The sequence below is a fragment of the Drosophila eugracilis genome, unplaced genomic scaffold (genome assembly GCF_018153835.1).
Source record: "Drosophila eugracilis isolate 14026-0451.02 unplaced genomic scaffold, ASM1815383v1 contig_1197, whole genome shotgun sequence".
In the NCBI taxonomy this organism is placed as follows: Eukaryota; Metazoa; Arthropoda; class Insecta; order Diptera; family Drosophilidae; genus Drosophila; species Drosophila eugracilis.
In genome coordinates this window covers 1295692-1322279 of record NW_024571981.1, presented here as the reverse complement: position 1 = coordinate 1322279, position 26588 = coordinate 1295692, and the positions used below count along the sequence as shown (strand labels likewise).

Genomic DNA, 26588 nt, shown 5'->3' with positions numbered 1-26588 from the left:
TTAACTGTCCATAATAAAAGGTAGGAAATGTGCAGTGAAAATAATCGATAGTTGCTGGCGAACGTTAGAGTCGATCTTTCAAAATGCCTAGAAACATCGGTATTATCGAATAAACATCGATTTTCGTTTCAGCTCTATTTTAAATTGCAGCCACAAGAAATATACTGCCCTCCCCAAAAAGCAGAAAAATCAATTGTGTGAGCTTTCAATAAGCTGATAATAATTATAACTAAGAAACTCACCGTTCATAATCCCGCGCTTTTTTTACCAATCCATAGGAAACAAAAACAACATCAAAACGTGAGTAGAATTTAAAGTTCCATTGTAAGCAAGTATGTGTGTGTGTGTGTGTACGCCAAAAAATCAATTATTGTGACGTTCATGGTGTTGCAACCTGTCATAAGAAGATTAAAGTAATTTCAACAACTCAAATTCTTTTTTCTTAACTCTTAACAGTCATAGACTAGTACTGTCTAGTAATTACGCAAAAATTCCATCACTCACACAGACGCACTACCTGCAGAAAGAAACGGAAAGTGAAGTAAAATCCACAGATAGAAAGGAAAAAAAAGAGCGCAAAAATGACTTCCGATATCACCATGCAATTGATTGCCATTTTGGAGAAGACGGTATCGCCAGGTGAGTTGTACCTTTATATATATATATAATATTAAGCCAATGGGTTAAAGATTTTCATTTCTTTGATTGGCGGGAGGGACGCGCGTTATATGTTGCGCAGGGTTGCAATAAGCACTCGCATATGTTTGGTTGCTAGGGGCCTTCGCACACATGTGCATTTATATACATACATAAGTATGTACGTGTGTTTGTATATTCACCCACAGCAGCGTGTCTACATGTATTCGCAATAAATGCGCTCCTACAATTAAGGACTTATCAACCGCTTCCACCACATAACCTCACAAACGCTAGGGATCGATGAGGCGTCGTTTCGGAGTCACCATCGTATGTTTGGCGACCAGTTCTTCTGGTTGCCGATAAAAAAAAGCCTCAAAACTTTATGCCGAGATTGAAGATAAGGCATTTCAACACAATAAAATATACCCCTGTTTAAATTATATCCAACTCTAAACTATTTCTATATACACACATTATTCTGAGTATATAAACTTTAGTTTAACTTTCAATTTTGGGAACCGATTTCTAGATTATTCTACTTCTAATATCTGGCTGCAATGTTTTATTATAATTAAAACTGGTTTCTTTGACTAACTTTATTCTATTTTCAGACAAAAATGAACTGCTGTCGGCGAAGAACTTCCTGGAGCAGGCTGCGAACAGTAATCTACCCGAATTTCTCAAGGCGTTGTCAGAGATCCTGGTTAACACGACAAACAGTGCGGTGGCTCGAATGGCAGCCGGTCTTCAGCTGAAAAACCACCTGACCAGCAAGGACGAGAAGATCAGCCAACAGTACCAGGATCGCTGGCACCAGTTTCCCAGCGAGACCCGTGAGCTTATCAAGAATAACGTAAGTTAACATAGACATATTTTCAACTCCTAAAACACATTTGACTTGGTAGATCTGGAATCTTAATAACCACTAAATTCTTTCAGATTCTTGCTGCTTTGGGTACCGAGAACACAAGACCCTCCTGCGCCGCCCAGTGTGTGGCCTATGTGGCCGTGATCGAGTTGCCGATTAACCGCTGGCCCATGCTCATCCAGACACTGGTGAACAAGGTGGTCAGTGAAGGATCCAGTGAGATGCATCGTGAGTCGGCGCTAGAGGCGATTGGCTATATTTGCCAAGACATTCGTTTCGGAGTGCTAGAAAACCAGTCTAACGATGTGCTCACTGCTATCATACACGGCATGAGAAAGGTAGAACCAAGCAATCATGTCCGTTTGGCGGCCACCACGGCCCTCCACAACTCGTTGGAGTTTACTAAATCGAACTTCGAAAAGGACATGGAGCGTAACTTCATCATGGAGGTAGTGTGCGAAGCCACTCAGTGCCAGGATTCGCAAATTTGCGTAGCAGCCCTTCAGTGTTTGGTGAAGGTTATGACTCTATACTATCAGTTCATGGAGCCCTACATGGCGCAGGCTCTCTTTCCGATCACTTTGGCAGCCATGAAGGCGGAAAACGATGCAGTGGCTCTGCAGGGAATAGAATTCTGGTCGAACGTTTGTGACGAGGAGATCGATTTGGCCATCGAGAGTCAAGAGGCCACTGATCAGGGCAGGGCTCCGCAGCGGGTATCCAAGCATTATGCTCGCGGTGCTTTGCAGTTCTTGACGCCCGTGCTCGTCGAAAAGCTAACCAAGCAAGATGAGTGTGATGACGAGGACACCTGGAGCCCGGCGAAGGCTTCCTCCGTGTGTCTTATGGTGCTGGCCACCTGTTGCGAGGACGAGATCGTGCCTCATGTGCTGCCCTTCATCAAAGGAAAATATCGAGTCACCCAATTGGCGTTTCCGTGACGCTGCAGTGATGACCTTCGGTTCAGTGCTGAATGGATTGGAAACAAACACTCTGAAGCCTCTTGTGGAGCAGGCCATGCCCACGCTCATCCGACTTATGTACGATTCGAGCGTTATTGTGCGTGACACCACCGCCTGGACTTTCGGGCGCATCTGCGATGTAAGTAGAAGGGATTGCCAGCTAATCTATACCTCATGGCTTTTCTTTATTATTCAACAGATCATTCCCGAGGCGGCGATCAACAAGACATATCTCCAGACTCTGCTAGAGTGCTTCGTGAAGAGCTTAAAATCGGAGCCCCGCGTGGCGGCCAATGTGTGCTGGGCCTTTATCGGCCTTTCGGATGCCGCTTACGAGGCAGCGGTCACCACAGAGGGTGAGACCCCGGAGACCTACGCTCTGTCTCCGTACTTTGAGTACATCATCACCCAACTGCTTGAGACTACCGATCGATCTGATGGAGCTCAGGCCAATTTGCGAGGAGCTGCCTATGAAGCACTCATGGATATGATTAAGAATTCGCCGCTGGATTGCTATCTGCTGGTGCAGCACACCACGCTGGTGATTCTTGAGCGCTTGAACCAGGTGATGCAGATGGAAACGCAGATTAATAACCACAGCGATCGGCATCAGTTTAACGACCTGCAATCCCTACTGTGTGCCACACTGCAAAGTGTTTTGCGGAAGGTTCAGGAGACGGATGCTCCTCAAATTTCTGATGCCATCATGACCGCTCTGCTAACCATGTTTAACTCGAGTGCCGGAAAGTCGGGTGGCGTCCAGGAGGATGCCTTCCTGGCCGTTTCCACATTGGTGGAACTTTTGGGAGCACAGTTTGCCAAATACATGCCAGCTTTCAAAGACTTCCTTGTCATGGGCTTAAAAAATCACGAAGAGTACCAGGTCTGTTGCGCTTCTGTCGGCCTTACTGGTGACATTTTCCGCGCCCTTAAGGACCAAATGGTGCCCTACTCTGATGAGATAATGTCCGTGTTGATGAACGACTTGGCCGAACCGACCCTTCATCGCAGCGTCAAGCCACAAATCCTGTCGGCCTTCGGTGACATTGCCTTGAGCATTGGTAGCCACTTTTTGAAATACCTGAGCGTTGTCCTAGAAATGTTGCGTGTTGCGTCTAATCTGCAAGTGCGTGTTTTTAACTATACCTTTTTAATCAAATCGAGATCTTGACATTTCATTTATTCCTCAGAACGACGCCAACAACTTTGATATGAACGAATACATCAACGAGCTACGTGAGAGCGTGCTTGAAGCCTACACTGGCATAATCCAGGGCCTTAAGGGCACTGACCAGATGGCTCATCCCGACGTTTTTCACATGGAGCCACACCTTATGCACATAATATCCTTTATCAAGCGCATTGCCCAGGAAGGCAATGTGTCCGACTCAATGATGGCCAGTGCCGCCGGCTTTATTGGTGATCTTTGCACCTCCTTCGGTCCGCGTCTGTACCCTTTGTTAGACGATGCGATTATTACCCACTTCCTTGCCGAGGGCAAGCGCTCCAAGGGCCAGCGCACCAAGATGCTGTGCACCTGGGCCGTCAAGGAGATCAAGAAGATCAACAGCCAGGTCATCGCGCAATAGATTGCCTGCTAGAGGTTAATGTTTCCCTGCTTCCCACTAGACCCTAAAGATTGTATGTTATGCAGCCAAACTGGTGAGTAAATGGAGTTATTAACGTATACTTTCTCAGCAAATGATTGGCTGAGTTTTGGAAAACGTTTTTGTGAAACTATACCTAAAATTGTTCAACCAAAATCAACTTATTCTTAATAATGTTTACTTCAAACTTAATTTTTCTTTTTTATACATTTCTCTATTTTTGCAGTCCAGTCCGAATTCTCTGATTAAAAGATTCTACCTGCTAAGTTTGTTTGTCCGATCTATTGTTGCTGTGCAACTAGTAAATGCTAAGATAAAATGTTTAAAAACCCCAACTAGATCTAAGCTTAAAACCGAACCTCTGTTTCGATTTAATATTTTTTATAAGCCCTGTTAATATTCATGTGAGTTTTTTTTAACCCTTTATCGATTGTCCTCTCGCTCGGTAATGCAAACCCAAAAGCAGGCTGACCATCGACTAAAACATACAATATTGATAATTATCGCGGCATAGAACTATGACATTTATTTAAAAAAAAGAAAACATTGGCTTTAAGGGCAGCCTTCTTTTGGGTTTTGTTCCGTAAAACGGCGATTAAGTAGCCCGATTTTAAGCATTACCAAAAAGCTAACGAAGCTGTTATAAAAAAAATCCTATGTGAAATCTAAATTTATTTGTAAAAATCGGTAGAAAATATTTGCTTAAAGTATATAAAACACATTAAATGCACACCTTTGGAAACATTAACTTATAGCGGCTATAAGATCTGCACTTTAAGTTGTAAGATTTAATATGTATCTATCCTATTGCCCTAGCTATAGCCCAACAACAAAAAAAAAAAATATATAAAAAATATGTATGAATGAGTGTGAACTGAATGTGATGGAATGTGAACGAGTATGTATTAATATTATGAATAAGTATGCCTGCCTGTTGTCCGACATTTTAACTTCAATGCCAATATAGTTATGCTGTGATGAATGCTTGAGAGAAACTCTTTAAATGGTATTTCTTGTGATTGCGAAAACCCCCCACGAAAATGTATGAAAATGGATCAAGTATTCCTTTTTCTTTGGCGCGCGTGTGTATATCGGCGTGTTGTGTGATATTATCAATTAAGTGTAAGAATTGTTCTTAGTAAAACGAAACGAATGATTTTAGTTCTAAGAAAAACAAACAAAAAACAAAACAAATCAAAAAGATTTTAAACGGATTTGAATTGAAAATTTTCAAGCAAACGAAACGAAATGAAACTAAATGTAAATCACTCAAAGATGACTGAAAAACCAACCTAGCAACTAAACAAAAAAACGAAACACGAAATGACTTAGGGACGTACAAAGGCGGGGGCGTGGCCAGCTCTTAAGCAATAAACAGCGAAACAAAATCCAGAATAAATATACAAATATTTTAAAAAAAAAACAGCCACGCTTAAAAGCCCGAAACAAAGCACGAAATTATGAAATTATTTTACTTTTTGTGTATACTTTTAGGTGTGCTCTTCTTCTCATTAATTCCAACCAATGACGCTTAATTTTGCCTCTCACTTTATTTTATTTTGTATTTAAATGAAAATGGGGAGATTAGCAACGAAAAACAAAAATAAAACAGCAAGAACAACAACCAAACAACTACCTGCAGCACACAATACACATGTATGATTAATATATATATTAGATAAACGCAAGATACTAAAACTAAATACGCAACGGACCAGGGTATACAAAAAAAAGAAGAAAATAATTAATTGGAATAACAGGGGTGATAGAGAAAATCTCTGGTTCTTTTTTGAAATCTCTTCAAAACTTATGTTTCAAAAACTATAACTATTTTGGAAACATTCAGTTGGAAATACTTTTGAATAATTTAATAAAAGATTTGAAATAGCTGCACATTTCTCTAGCACCCCTGGAAAATCATAATTTACATAGAAGTATAAAACGCGCATAAAGACACTTACTTACATGACAGCTTAATAGGACAAAACAACGACATATACTCGTACTTCATTTAGTTACTTTATCATTATACAAACCATACAAAAACATAACCAGAAACTACCTTGCGAAAAAGACGCGACTGTGAACGATGAAAAGTAAAAAATAGAGGATTTAAATGAAATCAAAACTAACCGTTTAAAATCTTTTCACAATATTTAAACACACTAACTAGCAAGTGAAAGAACCGGAATGAAGTGAACAATTGTGAACTACTTTAGATAATAAGCGCACATTTAATATTAATACCAAACATGAATTTCAAAAATTGTTATAAAAGAATTCATTAAACTAAGCTTTAACTTTTTTCGATGAATTCTTTAGCTCAGCAAGAAAAGTTGTCATTTCAAAAATAAAAATCTTTCATTGGAAAAAAATGTCTCGTTTTGCAATAAAAAAAATATCGCACAGCCGTCCAAGAGAAAGAGAAAATTGTGAACATAAATGGAAAATCGTTTTATCAGATTTTAACATATCAAAAATTATAATTTTGAAATGGCAACTTTCTTATCGTATAGCACTCAAAAGAAAAACATCAAATTGCCAAAATTAATTAGATAATAATATTAGTGATGAATGATCGGATGTGCATGATGAAGATGGAATGACTGAATCCTTGGAAGATCGAAAGCGGAGCAACGCCTAAAGGAACTTTAAGGTTTATGGCTGTGTTATGCGAAATGTAAGTCAAGCTTAGAAGCTTTAAAATTCACTTTACTTTGTTTATTTAGAAGAATCTATAGTTGCTAATAATCACATTTCTTAACCTTTCTCCACAGGTGTGTGGATTGTGTATGATGACACCTGTGCATTGAATGATGATAATGATGATATATTATGTGATGATTGTCAATGGTTGTTTATGAAAGTGACAGTTGAGGAGGGAGAAGGAGTATATCTAGATGAAATCACCAACAAACTAAAACAAGTCACTCAAATCATTTAGCACAAATTTCTACCTTTTAAACATACTTACATTTCCCACTTTTATAAATAGTAGGAGTGCATGAAGCTGTGACTGAGTAAATTTGTATGTAAAACCATTCCAAAAACACAAATAAAATCATTAAAATTGAGGGGACTATTGAGTTTGTTACATTTTTAGATATTAATAAACAATTTCATGTCATTAGATTAAGGCTATCAATCTAAATATATAATGGTAAAAGGTTGAAAAGCAAGCTCCAATAAAAAGGACATGGTGGATCCACTTTTTGGATACTCCACTGTGTGAACTAAAGGGTTTTCAATGAGCTTGCCTTTCAATCCTTGATTCTTGAGTGCGAATGGTCGTCGTCTGATCAAAAATTATAAATAAATAAACTAAAAAAAACGCAACTGTAACTTTGCCTGTGATTCGATCATCTGTATGGAGTGTGCTGTATGAGAGTGTTGTATGGATTTAATATATATGGTACCTATTATGTAAGAAAAAAGCACCCCGCGCAGCAGAGAAATGATATTTTTTTGTAAACATTTAAAGGATTACAAACAAATTATACACAATTGCAAATGTGTAAACTAAAACTAAAACAAATTGAAAACGTAACATATGGTACTGATTTTATACTGAGAACTGAGACTTACTATATATACATACAACATACAACAAACAACAACAAGAACAACACAACCTACAACTTACTTAAGGACTCACAAAATTACTTTACGCGGGACTCTACACAAACACACAACATATACTAGAACAAATACTACCAAACGAAACGCCAACTAGTGAAATTTTACATCTACATTACACTAACTAACGTACATCATATGAGCATTATAATGGATTATCTTAAATATATATACTCTGACAATTGGTAACGCTGACGCGCGGTGCTTTAACCGAATTAAATATCTAGTATATATGTATGTGCTACTCGGTATGCTAGTTAATCTAATCCTAATTTAGCCAGTAAGTAGTAGGGATGCACGAGAGAACATTTATGACCCACAATTGCGATATGAAAGGAGAGAATCAATTATGTTACGTTATGTAGTATGCTGTATTATCAATTATCAAAAAAAAAAAAAATTAAAATTAAACCCTTCTGAATATCAAAGTGCGGCCTAACTGTTCCGAAACAAATTGTATGACTGATAGTTTGTACGCGAAATTTTAGCAAATGTAAAATGTGTCTGTGTGCAAGAGCAAGAATAAAAGAATTTTGAATGCAAGAGCAACAAAAAATAAAGTCTTTTATTTAAAATATGATCCTGGTTTTTTAATTATTTTTTTTTGGGAAATTCCTACAATTTGGCCTTTTCTGGAAGTGTAAGTACTCCCGAATTTAACAAGTCCTTCAGTTCCTGTGGTTTTAGATCCAATTCATCTATCAATTCTAGCTGCTTATCATCACTTGTTTTGGCCAACCTTCCCGGAGTTCTACTTAGCAGTGGAGCTGGACGTGGAACAGGCGCATCCTGAATCATCTCAAACGATTGCCTCTCCTTATTGTGATCGTGATTGTGAACATCCCGGTAATCCAGCACTGGATAAACACAAGCATCCACATCCTCAAAGATCTGTGACCATTCCGCTTGGGTTTTGGAAAGAAAAGCTTCGGTAAGGAGTTTCCTTCCCCTATCCTGATGTTCTTCACCAAATTGGGAGAGATCTTCGGGCAGTTTCAAGCACTGTTTTAGTAGCTCAAAGAACTGCGGTTCCAAGGCACCCACAGACATGTAGAGACCATCTTTCGTTTCGTAGGTATCATAGAAATATGAGCCTCCGTCGAGAAGGTTGTTACCCCGCTCCTTTCCCCAAATATAGAGACTTCGAGACATAAACAGCCAACTGGCTACATAAGCAGCTCCCTCGACCATTGATGCGTCTACCACTTGTCCTTTACCAGAATTATGGCGCTCCAAGAGGGCAAGACAAATTCCCAGTGCGCACATTACACTTCCCCCAGCGAAATCGGCAAGAAGATTAATAGGTGCAGTGATCTTCTCATGCCGCCTGCCCAACATGGAAAGTACTCCCGATATTGCCGCGTAGTTGATATCATGACCAGCCCGTGGTGCCAATCTTCCTTGCTGGCCAAAACCCGTGAGACGGGCGTAAATCAGGCGGGGATTGGCTTTACACAAATCCTTTGGGCCCAAGTTTAGTTTCTCCATAACACCCGGTCGAAAGGGTTCGATAAGCACATCGTATTTGTTTGCCAACCGGCAAACTAGTTGCTGACCCTTCGGGTTCCTCAGATCCAGGCTTAAAGTCCGTTTTCCTTGCTGTAGTACATCTAATTGGTTATCAAGAACCTGGTTGATTAACAAAGCAATATTAAATATTATATTTTGAGGATCGGAAACTGGTAACGCCCGGTTTGTTTACCTTATCGATGCGGGTCACGGTGGCTCCAAAATCGGTAAGGATCTTGCCACATAATGGTCCAGGAGCTAAACCCACGAATTCCAATACTTTTATGCCTTTTAGTGGCATTTTTCAAGGAGTTTTTAGCCGAAAAGCAATAAGTAAAGTAATTGCACTTTGAACGCCATTGCAATAGTGCTGCCAACTTGTCGGTGCTTTTAAATCTTATTCGTGACACGAGAGAAGGTTAAAAACGATGGTATCTAAATCGTTAATTTTTAGTTATCCATAAATACATTGAATCAATAAAGGCTAGTATGCTTTTAAAATATTATATTTACAGAAGTTTGGAGGGCCATTGGTTTTTAGAAATATATTGGCTTTTTATTTACTTATTGACGTGATTATCGTGATTTATAATTGAGCTTTCTAAAGCTCGACAACCCTTAGTTGGTAATTGATAATGCCAACTTGATCGAAACATTTAATTCGCAAAAGGGAAAAGCCGCAACAACATTCAATTACAATTACTGCAACTTACTTTTGGCCAAGGCTAGATAAAACAAAATTATCCGGAAGTGAGATCAGGATTTGACCCAAAAACAATGCCACAGCAACGGCGGAAGGTGGCCTTTAGTGGCAAGAAGAAGAAGGACCAGATGCTCCAGAAGCGGAACACAAAAGGTGAGAAAACATTGTGGCCACCTGTGAAAAAGGGGCGGAAAGAAAGGAAAATTGCTGCATCTATGACTAACAAATGTTACGCCGGCAGGTCCGCCCAAATATCTAAGAAGCACTCAAGAATCCTATGAGGATAGCGATGTGCCTGAAACAACGAGAAAACTTATGGAGCAGCCGTTTGGCCGTGGCGGAAATCGGAATAAGAATGTAAATCGTTATAATCTGCAGTTTTACCAGGAAGGCAAAAAAGAACTGGAGCAGATGAAACAGGAGGGCTTTAAGCCCTTCGAAGTACTCAGCCCTAAGCAGCGGGAGGTAGACGAAAGTTACTTCGCTGGCTGTGATTTTCCAGTTCGGCCACCTTGGTCATTAACAAACTCCAAAGAACAACTTGATCGCACCGAGAATCGGTACTTTAAGGTAGGTCAGTTCTATGCAGAGTTTTCCTGGTGATACTGGATATCCGCAAATACGATATTCTATAAACGATCAGAAACATTTTAATCTCTTTTTTTAGGAATATGTGGACGAGCTGCAGAAGAAGCAGCGTGCTGGTGACTCAAAGGAGCTCTCCCTGTTTGAGTTGAACTTGGAAACGTGGCGGCAACTATGGCGTGTCCTGGAGTTTTCGGACATCCTACTGATTATAGTGGATGTGCGCTATGCAACGCTGATGTTTCCGCCCTCACTCTACGACTACATCATCAACACGCTGAAGAAGCATGCTATTGTGGTGTTCAACAAAGTGGATCTGGTAGAACCGCATGTGGTAGTGGCCTGGAGGCAGTATTTCCACGAACGCTACCCCCAGCTACCAGTAGTGCTTTTTGCATCTTTTCTCCCACGTTCGCGCAAAGGAAGCCAACGTGGTCCACAAGCGCATCGCAGGAGCATGGAAGGAGTATATAACATTTACAAAGAATGCCAGCGTTATGTGCAGGGAGAGGTGAATCTAACGGCTTGGGAGCAGAAGATACGAGAGGATATGCGTAGTGATCAGTTGGACATACTGGATGATCTAACAACGGCCGTGGAGGGTGAACTAAAAATCAGTAGCAGCATCGACACCACGCCCCATGAGCATGTTAAGTATCACAGTGGAGTCCTCACCATTGGCTGCATTGGATTTCCCAATGTCGGAAAATCCTCGCTGATCAACGCTTTGAAGGGACGCAAGGTGGTCAGCGTGAGTCGCACTCCTGGACATACGAAGCATTTTCAGACAATTTTCCTGACGCCACTTGTTCGTCTGTGCGACTGTCCCGGTCTAGTCTTTCCCTCGAGTACTCCCAAAAGTCTTCAAGTACTTCTGGGCAGTTTCCCCATCTCCCAGCTGGCTGTTCCCTATCGCTCACTGAAGTTTTTAGGCGAGCATATGAATCTACCGCAGCTTTTGAGGCTCCATCTACCCGAGGACTACGATGAGTGGTCTGCGGTAGCTATTTCCGATGCCTGGGCATATAAGAGAGGATTCCTCACAGCCAAAGCAGCTAGGCCTGATCGATACCGAGCCGCCAATCACATTCTTCGCATGTGTCTGGCTGGTCAGCAGCTGTTAGTACTGCAGTTCTATCCGCCGGGCTTCGAGGAACGACGTGATCATTGGCTCCAGCATCCCGATTTGGCAGAGGTCAAGCAGTACCAGCAAGTGGAACTAGATGAGCCGGAAAGCGAAACCAATGGCGACACATCCTCCGTCTGTTCGGATAGTGAGTTTTTCATAAATAAATTCATAAAATATATTTTAATAAATTATATATTATATTTTTAAATCTCTATTTCAGCTGCCGATAGTGAGGACGAAGACGAGGACAGCTCCAATGACGAGACAAACGCCGATGAGGACGAGTGCGCCATCGAGGAGGACACTCCTAGGTCTCGCAATGTTTTTGCTTTACTGGAGGACGACTAGAGGGGGCATTTACCAATATATTTTGTTATTGCATCACTAAGTTTGCACTTATAATTTATTTTTTAACAATGTTTTGCTAAAAGAATTCCTTTAGTGAGCTGAACAATAAACTAAAACATCAGGATATTGAGGCAGATTAGATGTCATCTATTTCATCGGAGGAAATACAGTCCTCGCCCAGTCTTTCGTCTAGCGATAGAAGCAACTCGATGGCTCTGTTGGGAAAACAAAAACATAATTATAATTGTTAAGCAAACTGTTTTTAAACTGAACTAACTTGATCAACTGTTTTTCATATCCGTTTTCCTCGATGGGCGCCGGATACAAAGCCTTTTTCAGCAGCAATTTCTCGAGATTGCTACGTAATTCCAGGACTACATCGGCAGTTTCTTGATTGCATTTGAAGCTATTAAAAAAAAATTACTTTAATTTAATTTCACTAAATATTTGTTAAACTCACTAATAAGTTTTGGCCACGCATAAATAATGCGTATTTTGGGTCACTCCCGCTTCCACGCCGTCGCCAAAAATGATCAAAGCCATTGGGAAAACCATTGTGGAGTCAAGGAGGAAAAGATCGGTTGACTTTTGCCGCTGGAAATAGACAAAGTAGGCCGAATCGAAGCCACTTTCGCCGCTATTCACTGAGGAAGGATGGAAGTTTACGCGGCGTCCATCGTCCGTTGCCATCGTGTGAATAGCACGCACTCGATTTTTGAGCTGTCTTGATTTTCTTTGGAAAAATATTTATAAGCTCAAGGGTCATGGCAGTATTTTGATGATAGCTACCTCAAGTGTGCCATGTTAGGATAAAGACCCGCTCCTATAATGGCTCTCAGCAAAGGAATCTTCTCAGAATTCTTGTTGGATATGGTATCTTTGCAGTTCGAGGAGGTAAGAAACCTAAAAACCCAAACATCAGCTGTTATCTGAGTTGATCTTTTAATAATCTTACTTGTAGTTGTAGAGCAGCTCGCTGAACTGATTTTTCATCCTCTCCAGCTGCTGCAGTGTCATAGAGCTAAGGAAATTCTTGTAGCAAAAGTCGCGTTCCGTATGCGCCTGGCGATTTTCCCGGTAAGCATTAATGGTGTTGTGCACTAGGAGGTGATCACTTCGCATATTTCGAGCCATTCTCCGCTTGATCTCGTCCACTCGACTCTCTTGACCCAACGGCGAGTAGAATGGCGACTTAAACGACAAAGCAGCCGCCGCTGAGGTAATGGGATCCAAGCAACAAAAGAGAGCCGACATCAGTATCATCTTTCCCATCTGCGGATCGATGGGCAGTTTGGCAAGATGCATGCCCAGCGGAGTGAGGGTGCCCATCTTGTCCAGAGCTTCAATGCTTTTTAAGAAATTATATTACAACTACAGACTATGTTACTAATGATTAATCTATTAGCTCACCGCTTCAGTAGTTCTACACCAATCTTGATGGCCTCGGGATTGGGGGCATTAATCAGGGTTTGCAAGAACCGATACGGATCATCGATATGGAGCAGCTTCAAGCTTAAAATTATAGATTCCAGCTTGGAGCGAAGTATCTCTGGTGTTGGAATATCCGCCATTATATCTTCCCTAGCACGGCTGAATAGATTGTAACATATTCCTGGCCGGACACGACCTGCTCTGCCTTTCCTCTGCTGCGTATTTGCCTTGGTCACCCACACCTCCTCCAGTGTCTGTATATTCGTCTCGATGTCATAGTTGGTGGCTTTCGTGCGACCAGAGTTGACGACATAAACCACATCGTCAATAGTCACTGAGGTCTCGGCAATAATTGTGGAGATAATCACCTTGCGTTTCCCCGCCGGTGGACGCCGGAAAACAGCCTGCTGTTCCGCTGATTGCATTAGGGAATGTAAAGGAAAGACAGCTATGTGCTCCCGCCATCTTTGACCTTTTGGAGATTTTGGTTTGTCCAGAAGACTGTACAGCTGCGAGATTTTATCATAGCCCGGCAGGAAGACTAAAATGGCACCTTCCGGCTCATTTTCACATATATAGTAAACCAGATCGGCTATAAAATCAATGTCCTCACAGCCCTCCGATTCCGGAAGGCGCAACTTCTCCAGCACACGGCTGTCGTACGAGTTTCTGATGCGCCGTAAATAAGGTTCTATCATCGCCTCATGCATCATCCGGCGCTCAGGACGATCCCGCTTGGGCCGACGATCGCGGGACTTCTGGAACTCGTAATTCGTCTTAGCCAGAACATCTTCCAGATAGAGCATTTGGACGGGAAACATCACGCCTTCGATGCGGAACATGGGACAGTTGTTGAAATAATCACAGAAATCCTGCTCTCTCACAGTCGCACTCATAAGGATTACTTTCAGTTCTGGGTCTATGGGGTAGGATAACCTTCAAAAGACCCATTAATAGATCCGTTTCAACGCTCCGTTCATGGATTTCATCCAAAATCAAGACACTTAGATTGTGCATGAGTGGATCCGATTGTAGCTGCTGCAGTAAAACTCCTGTGGTGCAGTATGTAATAGAAGCTCTATCACGGGGTCTCCGACTCTCAAGACGAATCTGATAGCCCACCGAGTTGCCTAGACTCTCGCAACGCTCGTAACTAACCCATTCGGCGATGGTTATGGCCGAAATCCTTCGTGGCTGTGTACAAACAATGCGGCATAACGAGGCACAGCCCCGGGAAATAGCGTCGTCGAGGAGAATTTGAGGTACTTGAGTGGTCTTGCCACATCCAGTGCTGCCCACAATCAGGATTACTTGGTTTTCCCGAACAGCCCGTACGATATCCTCGGCGTATTTCATGGTGGGTAGTTTTGCCTTGCTGCCAGACGTTTCTTGCCATTCTCATCTAGCTTGCGTTGATCCAGTTCCAGCTGCAGCTTTTCGTCTAGCTTGGGACTGGCGTAGTCGACGCCTTCATTCTTTTTCTTCGTCTCCGCCACGAACTCCTCGAAGTTCACACTCAAAAGATGTCGAAATTGTCCCTTAAATTGGGCATCCACCTCGGAGTTTTCCTTAGCCGGTGTTCTGTTGTATTCCTCTATGAACTCCTTTACGCGCTCAAGGACTCCACCAGGAACGCTGACATTGCAACCCAAACGGATTTCAGCCTCTTTAGAGTCGGCGTCGTCACCGCGTTCCTTCTTTCGCTGCCGGGCGAGATTCCGGTAATACAGTCCGATATCCTTGCCTCTGAGACCTGGTGGACGGTTGCCCTTGCGAGCGTGGGAGCCTGAGGAGTCCCTATTACGTTGCATCCTATTCAATTTAGGCGCATATCCAGGAGATGAAAGAATCTTAACGAAAAATCAACAAAATCCGCAAAACATGCAGATCAGCTGAGAGTAGAGTAAGGAATGCCAACTCTCTTAAGACTTGAACATTTTTACTTTTAGTAAGGGTATCACGTAATTTTTAATATTAGTAGGTTTATATATATCTTAGAAATTTTATTCTCGTATCGACCAATATTAAATGACACTCAGTAAAACATTACTCAGTTAATATTAAAATGTTGTTAAAATTTAAACGTTTAAATTGGGATTGAGTCTTGGCTTAAGGTATTTTCAAGAGAATTTTCTCTAAGCCGCCTGGTATATCTGAACGATCCAGCAACGGTCACACTAATTCCGATCAATTCAACGCGCTGAGCGAATGGAATCGCTTGTGTTAAAATTTGTAATTTTTTGCGATTAACGGCCGCGTAGAAACAGCGATCTTCATGCCAAGTGGCCAAAAAACGTGAACAGCCAAGTGATTACGTTGCACAAAGTGCCGGATAACCGATTGTGTTTGATGTGTCATTTGCAGCAGACGAGCAACAAGTGGCCAAAAGTCAAAAGCAAAAGCAACAACTAAATAAGTAAGAAATAATACACTAAGAAAAAACTGTGCTTAGAAGTGGTACTGGTTTAAATTTTTGTGCCAAGCGTCGCCCAATAAAACAAACAAAAAGTAGGAAACCAAAAACAACAACCACAACAAAAGCCGTTTGATCGCGAGTTTGCGTGAGTGTGTGTGTGTGCCTTGAGCGTGCCTGTGTGAGAGTGGCAAGCCATTATTTTTCTGGTCTTATGACGTAAACCACCGAAAAAAAATCAAAAGTGAGCAGGCGACACAGATATCAAAACGAAGGTGAGCGCATTTTTACCAATTCTCGCTTCGTTTCTTGGAATTCCAGCGGTTATTAGACGTTTTTATACTTGTTTACATTTTCGCAGCAGTTGCAGCACACACACACAAATGCACATAAAGTTAGGAAGAGATGGAGCGGGTAAAAGAGACTGGTGCAGAAGGGAGGAAAAGAGATGCAGTGCATGTAAACAAAATAGAGAAAGAGGCAATTGCTGTAAATTCTTTGGCAAAAGAAATCTTGTTGAAAGCATTTCCTCCACACATGCTTATGTATTAAGCGACCTGAAAAGAAATTGTTGCCCTGCTTGAACTTGTCGCTCCACTCACATCTCCTCCTCCTTCTCCTCTGCCTCCACCTCAGCCTCCTACTTCTTTCACTTCTCCTCTTCCCACACACACATACCACTCCATTCACAATTGGCCTTTTGCGGAGTCACAATAAATATTAAATTTGATTTCTCTAGCCTACCATTGTGAATGATTTGCCGACAGTTGGCACGCCCATTCGATACACTTGCAAAATATCCTTAAAATGTGGGAATTTTAGGTAATAATAGGAAAAATAAGAAAATAGATTAAAAATATTACATATAAGATAAGACCAATGCTAGTTAATTAATATTAAACATTTTTATTCCTCATAATTTGTACATCATAATTTCTCCCTGTGCAGCGGGCAAGAACCATCGACAAAACCTGTTGCTCGTTTGCCTTTTTTATTTAGCTGTTTTTTACCTCTCCAGCTGCTGTGATTCCATTAGTGATTCATTAGATGCGTTGGCCAAAGCTAACACAAAAAGCTAAAGCATGTTCCCACCGCATCCTTCGATAGAAGCCAATTCAAATGCTAACGGCCTGCATTTTAGCCTGGCCAAATGAATCACTTAACAATCATATATTTTAGCCCGTCCCTCTCTTTTCCATCTTTTTGTTTTGTTCTTTATTTAGCTGTCAGAGCTATTTCCTATTTTGGCTTGCCGCGATAATCGCATCATTTTGTAAATTTAGTGCGCGTTATTAATGAATTTTTGTCCAATTTGCGTTGCTTTTTTGTTTATGTTTTTAATCAGCCGTTTTCACGCTTCGAATTGTTTGGATAGCACAGTGGTTACGTTTAAATATAAAAATAAAGTTTTGAAAACTCATATGTTTAAAAGTTAATTATATTTATCTTAATCTTTGAAAATGTAAATTTTTATTAAAAATTTTTTTTAAGTTGTCAAATTAGCCTATTTATAAAATCCACTGTAGTTGAGCCCCCATTCTCCTTATTATGTACGTGTTAATTGAAAATTCCACACTCCGTTGATGTTGAATCGACATAATGGGCAACCCAGATAATTGTAAATAAGCCCGAGCTGATAATGATCGACCACCTCCCAAGAATCCAATCCATCGATTGAATGCATTCGTTGGAAAACCATCAGAAATCGCGGTCTGTTCAGTTCTCGAATAAATTGTAAACAAATAACAGCTGTGCAAGTTGTTCTTCCACCAAAAAAACTTTCAAAACTGCGCATGTCTCAAAAATTGTCAGTGGCCTTTGTTTAGTTTTCGTTTACTTATTCACCGAAATGCGTCTCAAAAAGCTGGGGTTAGGTTTTCTCTCTTGAAATTAAAGAAAATTATCTTTAATTATATTTCCTTTTTTACAGAATGTCTCGTCACGAGAAATCAAAATCAACGGGGGGAGGAATCTTGGATAGCCTTTTTGGAAGGCCCTCGAAATCCAAAGGTGGAACAATCAGCAGTGGAACTTTAACCCATGGCGGACGACCAGTATCAACGGATAACTATGTGGTGCCGGGCGTGGAGGACTTTGAGCAGTATATCCAACAGCTGACCGTTGCGGAGCTGGATGCCAAATTCCTGGAAATCATAGAGGATATGAATATACCCAAGGACAAGAGGGAGCCCCTGCTGGCCAAATCGAAGGAGGAGCGTCAGAAAATGATTATGTGGCACCTGAAAGGTAAAGGAATATGTCAAATAATGTTTGGAAGTCGAAGTTTTTATACCCTTGCGGATATTACAAGAATGAATTGGGTAGTTCAATTTCATAAAAATATCATATACATTACAATCTAACAACTCGACTGTTAAAATTGCAACACCTTTAGCGAGGGTATAAAAAAGACCAGACAATCGATTTTCGTGCAACCAAGTTGGATGACTCTTTACCGTTCTTTGTTTTTGCCGTATTCCCGGTGTATATTGCATTCCATTTCTGATAAGATTAGCAGGTAACGGTACGTGTATCTCTGTGCTTTTACTTTATCGGTGTGTGTCTGCCAATTTACGGTTTTTGTTTGTTTTTTGGTTGCCAATTTGCTTTCCGTCCATGTTCGTTTCTATTTATTTTCATATCACATACCGTTATTTTACGGATATGACTTTTTTTTAATTTGTTGACAATTATTAGCATTGATAGCTGTGATGTCAACGATCTTTTTGAGAAGTGCACAAATTCGTTCTTAAGGAGTTAAGACTTAAATATTAGTAAGGGGAAGGAGTTGGGAATTATTAAACAGGTGTGAGAATTAATTTTATATGATAGTACTTTGACTTTAATTATTATTATATAAAAAGTTTGACCGATATATTCAGCACAGTTATTTCTGATTCGACTGGGCAACGTTTTTTATATACACATTTGCATTTGTGAAGTTCTTTATAAAATATGTTATACGATAACTAGTTGATAAAGTGCTCAGTTTGTTATTAACGGTGCTTAACTTCTGAAGAAAAATTAATCATAACATTTGTTTGCTTATTTATAATATCTCCATTCAACTATTTATGGTATTAGTACTCCTCTGTACTCTACAAAGCAATTATCACTGTAGCACATCGCCAGCTCTACATATCTTTGGAATATTTCAATGCTAAGTCAGCTTTCAGCTTCATTCTTTGCGTTTCGCTCCAGTTATTTTCCCAACGGCCCATCGGCCCATGATGGTCCATTATCAGTCTTGAGAAGTGTAGAATCAAAGTTACTCTTATCGTTTGTAACGGTTAATTGCGCCACAACCTCGGACTATCTTCTACCCCATTTTATCAAGTAATACCAAGTGCTATATACATATGTACGTATATAATATATACGACGAATGCGTGACAAAACTCGAACGGCAAAAAATGAGAATGCAAAGACATTGAAATTTCCTTTACCATGCATATTATACAATTTAAATTACGTCAAGTGGCAGTGAGAAAATCATTTTTTTATTTCGCGCCTCGTTCTTTTTGTTGTATAAGCAAGTGCATAGCGAAAGTGGGAGAGAGATAGGCTAGGGGGATAGGCTAGTTGAAGGCAAATATACACTGAAAAAAATGAAACTACATATAAATGATCTTTGAAATTTCATAATTTGATTATAAATCGAATTAAATATATAAATTCGTAAATACAAATGTAAATAAATTTTTAATTTATTCTCAGTTTTGTTCTTTCATTAAGAAATAAGAAACAATGATTCTTTCTTAATGTAAAAAATGTAATTAATAATTGGCCCATCTGAACTTTCAGTGCAGTAGAACAGAGAGTTTCGTTTTTGCTCTCTCAACCTTTATGAGTGATTTTCCTTACACTTTGGAACGACCATAAAATGCAAATATGCGAAAACGTTAAACACATTATGACAAAATCAAGCTGAAAATAAATTCTGATGCTCAACTTGAACGTATCTTATAGGTGCAGATATAACTAGGAGTAAAAAGTAAAAGAAAACGAAGTAAATATTTGTGGGTCGTGTTTATTGTGGCAGAACCCCCCCCCCAACCACTTGTTGCGAAATTAAATTTAAAACACAAACAATGGACTGGCTGACAACAACAACAACAACAACGAAACACTCGCACAAAAAGCTGTTCATTAACACGCTTCGTTTGGCGTTTTGAGTTAATTAATAAAACAGTTAGCGTAGTTGAGTTTTGATGGATAAACGTTAATAAAGTGTGGGCAGGGTTTTGGCCAATTTGAATGATGTCAGTGGTGCAGGTAATCAAATAGAGGGGTGGGCTGCCTCCACAGGTGGTAACTCTTGAAGGTTGAAAGTTAGAAATTACTATTTAACTAGCCTTAATATTCAGTCTTAGGGTAAAGTTTTTAGACAGCTTCCCAGTGTAAATACTACTAAATAAAATAACGTAAAGCATCGAGAATAGGTTTTTTATTTACAATGATTTTTACCCAATTAGCATGAAATTAGCTAATCACATATCAAAATTGTTTTATTATATTATAATCATATTTCTAACTATGATTATACGTCACTTTAGTTGACAACTCATTAGCGTTAATCTCTCATTAATTAACTGGTTTTCTTATCAAACTGCCAATATATTATTGTGGGAAAGTATAAGGTTCTTTGTAGAATGAAGATAGGGTCGTATGATTCACTTTTGATATGACTAAACTCAGAGGTGTAGCCAGTGGGGTTCCAACCTACTTCTGTAAAATGAAACACCTTGAGGTTTGGTATGTTTTTATCTAAAAATTGCACCAAATGTGAAGTGAATCATCTTTTTAATTTTTAGTTACAAATTTATACTCTTAAATTAGGTGTATGATTTGACGTTAAAGTATGATTTCTGATATTTTATTACCTTTTCTTAAAGCTTATAATCGTTTCTTTAAAAGATAAAATGTTAAAGCCTAGCTTATAGAAGTTTTAAGTGAGGTCTGAATTTTTATAGGCAATTTTGTTTGATTGCAATGTAATGTACACTTTGTTAAGCCTTAAACTTCAAGAAAATCCATTCATTGATGTAGCTAAATGTACTTAGCTTGATCTTATTGTTATCATCATGAACTAGCTTTAATCTTATTCAGTAAATTCCCTCACTGTAATACAATCCGATACTCATTCCAATTTATCTTCTAGGTAAAAACTCACTGGAGCGCAGTGCAAATTCCCGGTTCGAGAAACCCATAGACTACGTGGAGTATCTGCAGAATGGGGAGCACAGCACGCACAAGGTGTACCAGTGTGTGGAATCTCTGCGTGTGGCGCTCACCAGCAATCCGATCTCGTGGATCAAGGAATTTGGAGTGGCGGGGATTGGTACGATCGAGAAGCTGTTGGCCCGGTCAAAGAAGGATGCCAGCTATGAGAAGATTGAGTTCGAGGCGATACGCTGTCTAAAGGCGATCATGAACAATACATGGGGTCTGAATGTGGTTCTCAATCCGGATCAACACAGTGTCGTGCTATTGCTGGCGCAATCTCTGGATCCCCGAAAGCCGCAGACCATGTGCGAGGCCCTCAAATTGTTGGCCTCATTTTGTATTGTCTATGAGCGTAATGGCTATGAGAAGGTCCTCAGAGCCATAACCACAATAGCAGCCACATCTTTTAAGGCCAGCGAACGCTTTCGACCCATTGTGGATGCTCTTTTTACCACAGATCAGCTGGATCCCAAACGGGAGTTGGCCTGTCACAGCTTGATTTTCATCAATACTCTCACAAATACTCCCACGGATTTGAATTTCCGCCTGCACCTGCGTTGTGAGATTATGCGGATGGGTTTGTACGATCGTCTGGATGAGTTTACTAAGATCGTGGAGACCAGCAATAATGAGGCACTGCAGCAGCATTTTAAGATCTTTAACGAGATCCGCGAGGATGATTTCGAGGAGTTTGTCCAGCGCTTTGATAACGTCACCTTCAACATGGATGATGCCACCGATTGTTTCGATGTGCTAAAGAACCTAGTGACTGACACCACTTCCGAGCCCTACTTCTTGTCCATCCTGCAGCATTTGCTGTACATCAGAGATGATTTCTACTTCCGGCCTGCATACTATCAACTTATTGAGGAGTGTATCTCGCAGATTGTCTTCCATAAGGGCTACTGTGATCCTAACTTTGAGAATAGGAACTTTAATATAGACACCTCCCTGCTGTTGGACGATATTGTGGAGAAGGCCAAGGCCAAGGAGTCCAAAAGATCGGAGGAGTACGAGAAGAAGATCGAGCAACTGGAGAGTGCCAAGCAGGAAGCGGAGGCGAAGGCGGCTCATCTTGAGGAGAAAGTCAAACTAATGGAGGCTAATGGTGTGGCGGCTCCGTCGCCCAATAAGCTACCCAAAGTTAATATACCCATGCCACCACCACCGCCCGGAGGAGGAGCACCGCCTCCACCACCGCCACCCATGCCGGGCAGAGCTGGTGGTGGACCACCCCCTCCTCCGCCACCTCCAATGCCTGGCCGGGCTGGTGGACCACCTCCACCACCACCTCCTCCGGGAATGGGTGGCCCACCGCCTCCACCTATGCCTGGCATGATCCGACCAGGCGGTCCACCACCACCGCCTATGATGATGGGTCCTATGGTTCCAGTTCTTCCTCATGGTCTTAAACCGAAAAAGAAGTGGGATGTCAAGAATCCCATGAAGCGCGCCAACTGGAAGGCTATTGTCCCAGCCAAAATGTCCGACAAGGCCTTCTGGGTTAAGTGTCAGGAGGATAAGTTGGCCCAGGATGATTTCCTCGCCGAGCTGTCCGTGAAATTCTCCTCTAAGCCCGTAAAGAAAGAGCAAAAGGATGCAGTGGATAAACCGACGACGCTGACCAAGAAAAATGTCGATCTGCGAGTGTTGGACTCGAAGACTGCCCAGAATTTAGCCATCATGTTGGGAGGATCGCTGAAGCACCTGTCATACGAACAGATCAAGATCTGTTTGCTGCGCTGCGACACCGCCATTCTGTCCTCCAACATCCTGCAGCAACTTATTCAATACCTGCCGCCGCCAGAGCAGCTTAAGCGTCTGCAGGAGATCAAGGCCAAAGGAGAACCGCTGCCACCGATTGAACAGTTCGCTGCCACGATAGGTGAGTGGAATATAGTTTCGGATACAGAAATATATTAATTTGATTATTTTTCAGGGGAAATCAAACGTCTTTCACCGCGTCTTCACAATCTAAACTTCAAGCTTACTTATGCGGATATGGTGCAGGATATCAAACCCGATATTGTGGCAGGAACAGCAGCTTGCGAAGAGGTCCGAAATAGCAAAAAGTTCTCCAAGATTCTGGAACTTATTCTTCTGCTCGGCAACTACATGAACTCGGGCTCTAAGAACGAGGCTGCCTTTGGCTTTGAGATCAGCTATCTTACCAAATTGTCAAACACAAAGGATACTGATAATAAGCAGACACTGCTGCACTATCTGGCTGATCTGGTGGAGAAGAAATTCCCAGATGCCCTGAACTTCTACGACGATCTATCGCATGTAAATAAGGCGTCGCGGGTAAACATGGATGCCATCCAGAAGGCGATGAGGCAAATGAATTCGGCGGTGAAAAATCTGGAAACTGATCTGCAGAACAACAAGGTGCCGCAGTGTGATGATGACAAGTTTAGTGAAGTGATGGGCAAGTTCGCTGAAGAGTGCAGACAGCAAGTTGATGTTCTGGGTAAGATTTATCCTCAGGAAATATAAGAAACTGAACTAGCATTTAGCAGAAGAATCAAATTAACTAACATTTTGTAATTCTTACAGGCAAAATGCAGCTGCAAATGGAGAAGCTGTACAAGGACCTCAGCGAGTACTATGCCTTTGATCCCAGCAAATACACTATGGAGGAGTTCTTTGCAGACATCAAGACCTTCAAGGATGCCTTCCAATCGGCGCACAATGACAATGTACGAGTTCGTGAGGAACTGGAGAAGAAGCGACGCCTGCAAGAGGCCCGGGAACAGTCTGCCCGTGAACAGCAAGAGCGCCAGCAGCGTAAGAAGGCAGTGGTCGACATGGATGCGCCACAGACGCAGGAAGGTGTAATGGACAGTCTCTTGGAGGCGCTGCAAACGGGCTCTGCCTTTGGCCAGCGTAACCGACAGGCCCGGCGACAACGACCAGCGGGAGCGGAACGGAGGGCACAACTCAGTAGGAGTCGATCGCGTACGCGGGTCACCAATGGGCAGCTAATGACCCGTGAGATGATCCTCAATGAAGTATTAGGCTCCGCGTAGAAATGATACCAACCAGCAATTCCCCTCTGTACATATATAAATAGACATCTATAGCGATTTAAGGGCCTAGGATCATTAGCTGAGTACATATTTTTTGAATCCATGTGTGTTTTAGCCTTGTTTACATATCAACTCGATTGATGAGATTTAACAAAAGAATTTGGATGGCCAGCAGGGAAAACTGTTTCAATAGCCGCAAAGTACTAAATATTTGGGGATAGTAGAGGTGATTTTTCGACTATTATTCATTGCTGTTTGAAAGTCTTTGATAGTTTTATAAATTTTTCATTTTCTGTATTAGTTATTTGTATTTTTGATTTTTTATCACTTTGCTTAATTGGATTTTATTATGAAGACCCAAAAATAACTTGTAATAATGTTTTTAAATCTATTGGTGGGCTGATTTAAGTTCAAATTTAATCATTTCATTCACCGCCTATATACTCTATTTATAATCTAACATAATTATTCACATTTAGAAATATTTTCCTAATCTTTTAAACTAGCAATGTACGAGATCGAAAAATCCATCTCCGCTAATCCCTACGAAAAGAAGATATATTTTTATACGATTTTACTTCTGAAATTGCGAAAGAAGCGGCAACTGAGGCCTATTTATTTTCTAAATACTTATAAAAGGAACTGAAAAATCGAGTCGGAATATTATTATTATCGAATGATCTGTATCTTGTGGTTCTTAACACACTGTATTCCTATTTTACTGCGGCATGTTCTGATCATTTTGTCGTGCACTTCGTTTTCGAGGCACTCACTAGGGCGAGATATATATCAAAATGAAATTCCTTTTGTATTTAATTTGTTTTTAAGCGAAACTCTTTTAAATTTGTTTATTTTAAAAGCTTAATGTAATCCATGCTATAACATAACATTGTTAATTAATACCTATTTTTTTCGACAATGATCGTATATTGAAAATAAACTTTTACCAAAATTATAAATCTATTACTTTTTTTAACATTTTTAATGTCGGAATTAGAGTTTTAAAGGTAATTAGTTTCTAATCTTTATAATTATTTTAGTCATATCTAAGAAACAAGACTAGACTTTATTATATTTTTGCTATGTTGTGTTTATGATGCAAACAACCTTTGACAAAGTATGTGAATAATAGCCGCCTGATCGACATTCGCCATAATCTTGGGAAAGTTCACAAAAAGGCTCGGCAGCGAATCCAAAAATAATTTTGGGCTTTCCATACGAATATGACTTGCCGCTTTTTGTTGCTGTTGTTTTTCGTCTCCACTTTAATTTGTTTTATTAACAAAGATATTTTATCGCTAATGTCGCGGCACCCATAAAGGTGTTTGATTGTGATGGTCGTGGTAGAGGTGAAGGAGGAGGCGGTGGCTCCGTACAACGCAAAATGCACTTGCCGTGGGATCGGCTGTAAGGGGTTATGCGTGGAATGAAGCGGGTTTTGGTGGGGTTTGGCCCGAGGCCATAATCGTCATAAAACTCTCCAAAACGTAAAACGAACCGACAAACGGCAAATGCCGCACGACAAAAGACACATCCACATCCATATTCATATCCGTCTGGTAACGATATACCATATATATATAACTTATTATATCGGTTTTAGTCTGGGACATATCTCTAAATTGTCTGATTGCCCCTGGAGTTTTATTTTGGAGTCTGCTTTATGGGCCCTGGCGCTTGCTTTGCTTTCTTTATGGATTTATTAACATAATTGAAGGGAAATACATATATAAATGCCATCGGGATCTTGGCAGGTTGTTAATGTCGTATAGAGGGACAGATTCTAATTTACGATGCCCAGATAGAGATGCATTAGAGTGTTTTACAGATCCGAATAAATCTTTCATTGATAAAAAGGTTATGTGGAATTTGAAATTTTGAGGGGATGATTGCTGATTATAAACCCTCAAAGAACCTAAAATGATCATTATTTTTAGGAACATTTATCCTTTAACCAACTTTGCATTTTGTTTAAGTGCTTTGAAAGTACAATTTTGTTTAGTTTTTTTATGAAATTTCAGAAACTTGATTACTCTATTTATACAGAAAGTGATACAATCACTATCACAATCAAAGTCTCAACAAAGATCTCAAAGATGCGTGATTCATCTCACGTGATTCATCTAGAATGAAGTTACCATATGTTTACATAGATCACTTAGGGATTAGCCTTTTTGTGTGCCCCTAATGACTTCCAGGTAACATGATAGACTGTTACATGACTTGCCCGTGTGCCTGGGATAAAACGTTAGAGCCCAACCTTATAGACCGTACCCTTCCCCAGGGCCCAGCCCACGCAGTAAATTCTGCCGAATTGTTGACGGTTTGCGAAAAAGAAAAACGACGGAAAAAAGAACAAAATCTGGGCTGTGGCTGTCTAATTGTTGTGTGAACTTTATTGGCCCAAACCGATGGGCAGGTCAGCCCACCAAGCAGCACCACCCTATATACCTTATAAGCCTTGTTTGGTGTCCCCGCATTTTTCCATCGCATCCTGAATTTT

The 26588-nt window shown here is 40.7% G+C and overlaps 5 protein-coding genes across 5 annotated transcripts; 3 read left to right on the top strand and 2 right to left on the bottom strand.

Annotated features, from left to right (window-relative positions):
- Positions 1-117: 117 nt before the first annotated feature.
- Positions 118-4824, top strand: LOC108115463 (importin subunit beta). The gene is given in 8 exon segments (XM_017226917.2): positions 118-300; positions 509-639; positions 1251-1492; positions 1579-2409; positions 2411-2608; positions 2669-3595; positions 3660-4131; positions 4303-4824. Coding segments are annotated over 6 exon segments (2655 nt in total). The 5' UTR covers positions 118-300; positions 509-581; the 3' UTR covers positions 4059-4131; positions 4303-4824.
- A 3385-nt stretch (positions 4825-8209) lies between these two features.
- On the bottom strand, positions 8210-9775 carry LOC108115466 (alpha-methylacyl-CoA racemase). The gene is made up of 2 exons (XM_017226920.2): positions 9415-9775; positions 8210-9341 (listed from the first exon to the last, which is right to left on the bottom strand). The coding sequence occupies exons 1-2, from the start codon at positions 9520-9522 to the stop codon at positions 8328-8330; spliced, it is 1122 nt and encodes a 373-aa protein (XP_017082409.1). The 5' UTR covers positions 9523-9775; the 3' UTR covers positions 8210-8327.
- A 103-nt stretch (positions 9776-9878) lies between these two features.
- LOC108115464 (guanine nucleotide-binding protein-like 1) lies at positions 9879-12125 on the top strand. The gene is made up of 4 exons (XM_017226918.2): positions 9879-10077; positions 10166-10494; positions 10592-11783; positions 11859-12125. The coding sequence occupies exons 1-4, from the start codon at positions 9999-10001 to the stop codon at positions 11984-11986; spliced, it is 1728 nt and encodes a 575-aa protein (XP_017082407.2). The 5' UTR covers positions 9879-9998; the 3' UTR covers positions 11987-12125.
- LOC108115461 (ATP-dependent DNA/RNA helicase DHX36) lies at positions 12026-15440 on the bottom strand. Its single transcript, XM_017226915.2, is given in 8 exon segments — positions 12026-12201; positions 12264-12392; positions 12447-12719; positions 12776-12889; positions 12942-13334; positions 13397-14334; positions 14336-14787; positions 14790-15440. Coding segments are annotated over 8 exon segments (2817 nt in total). The 5' UTR covers positions 15229-15440; the 3' UTR covers positions 12026-12122.
- A 2224-nt stretch (positions 15441-17664) lies between these two features.
- LOC108115460 (protein diaphanous) lies at positions 17665-25044 on the top strand. Its single transcript, XM_017226911.2, has 5 exons — positions 17665-17699; positions 17761-18077; positions 20992-22941; positions 22996-23526; positions 23613-25044. Exons 1-5 carry the CDS (start codon positions 17680-17682, stop codon positions 24083-24085), a joined length of 3291 nt encoding a protein of 1096 aa, XP_017082400.1. The 5' UTR covers positions 17665-17679; the 3' UTR covers positions 24086-25044.
- The last annotated feature ends 1544 nt before the right edge of the window (positions 25045-26588 follow it).

Bases quoted from the DNA above. Each gene is read 5' to 3' on its own strand.
- LOC108115460 (XM_017226911.2), top strand. From the start codon at position 17,680: ATGCGTCTCAAAAAGCTGGG. The intron at 17,700-17,760 runs GTTAGGTTTTCT...CCTTTTTTACAG, and splicing joins ATGCGTCTCAAAAAGCTGGG to AATGTCTCGTCACGAGAAAT. The intron at 18,078-20,991 runs GTAAAGGAATAT...TTTATCTTCTAG, and splicing joins GATTATGTGGCACCTGAAAG to GTAAAAACTCACTGGAGCGC.
- LOC108115466 (XM_017226920.2), bottom strand. From the start codon at position 9,522: ATGCCACTAAAAGGCATAAAAGTATTGGAATTCGTGGGTTTAGCTCCT. The intron at 9,342-9,414 runs GTAAACAAACCG...TTAATCAACCAG, and splicing joins CCGTGACCCGCATCGATAAG to GTTCTTGATAACCAATTAGA.
- LOC108115464 (XM_017226918.2), top strand. From the start codon at position 9,999: ATGCCACAGCAACGGCGGAAGGTGGCCTTTAGTGGCAAGAAGAAGAAG. The intron at 10,078-10,165 runs GTGAGAAAACAT...TTACGCCGGCAG, and splicing joins CCAGAAGCGGAACACAAAAG to GTCCGCCCAAATATCTAAGA. The intron at 10,495-10,591 runs GTAGGTCAGTTC...CTCTTTTTTTAG, and splicing joins CCGAGAATCGGTACTTTAAG to GAATATGTGGACGAGCTGCA.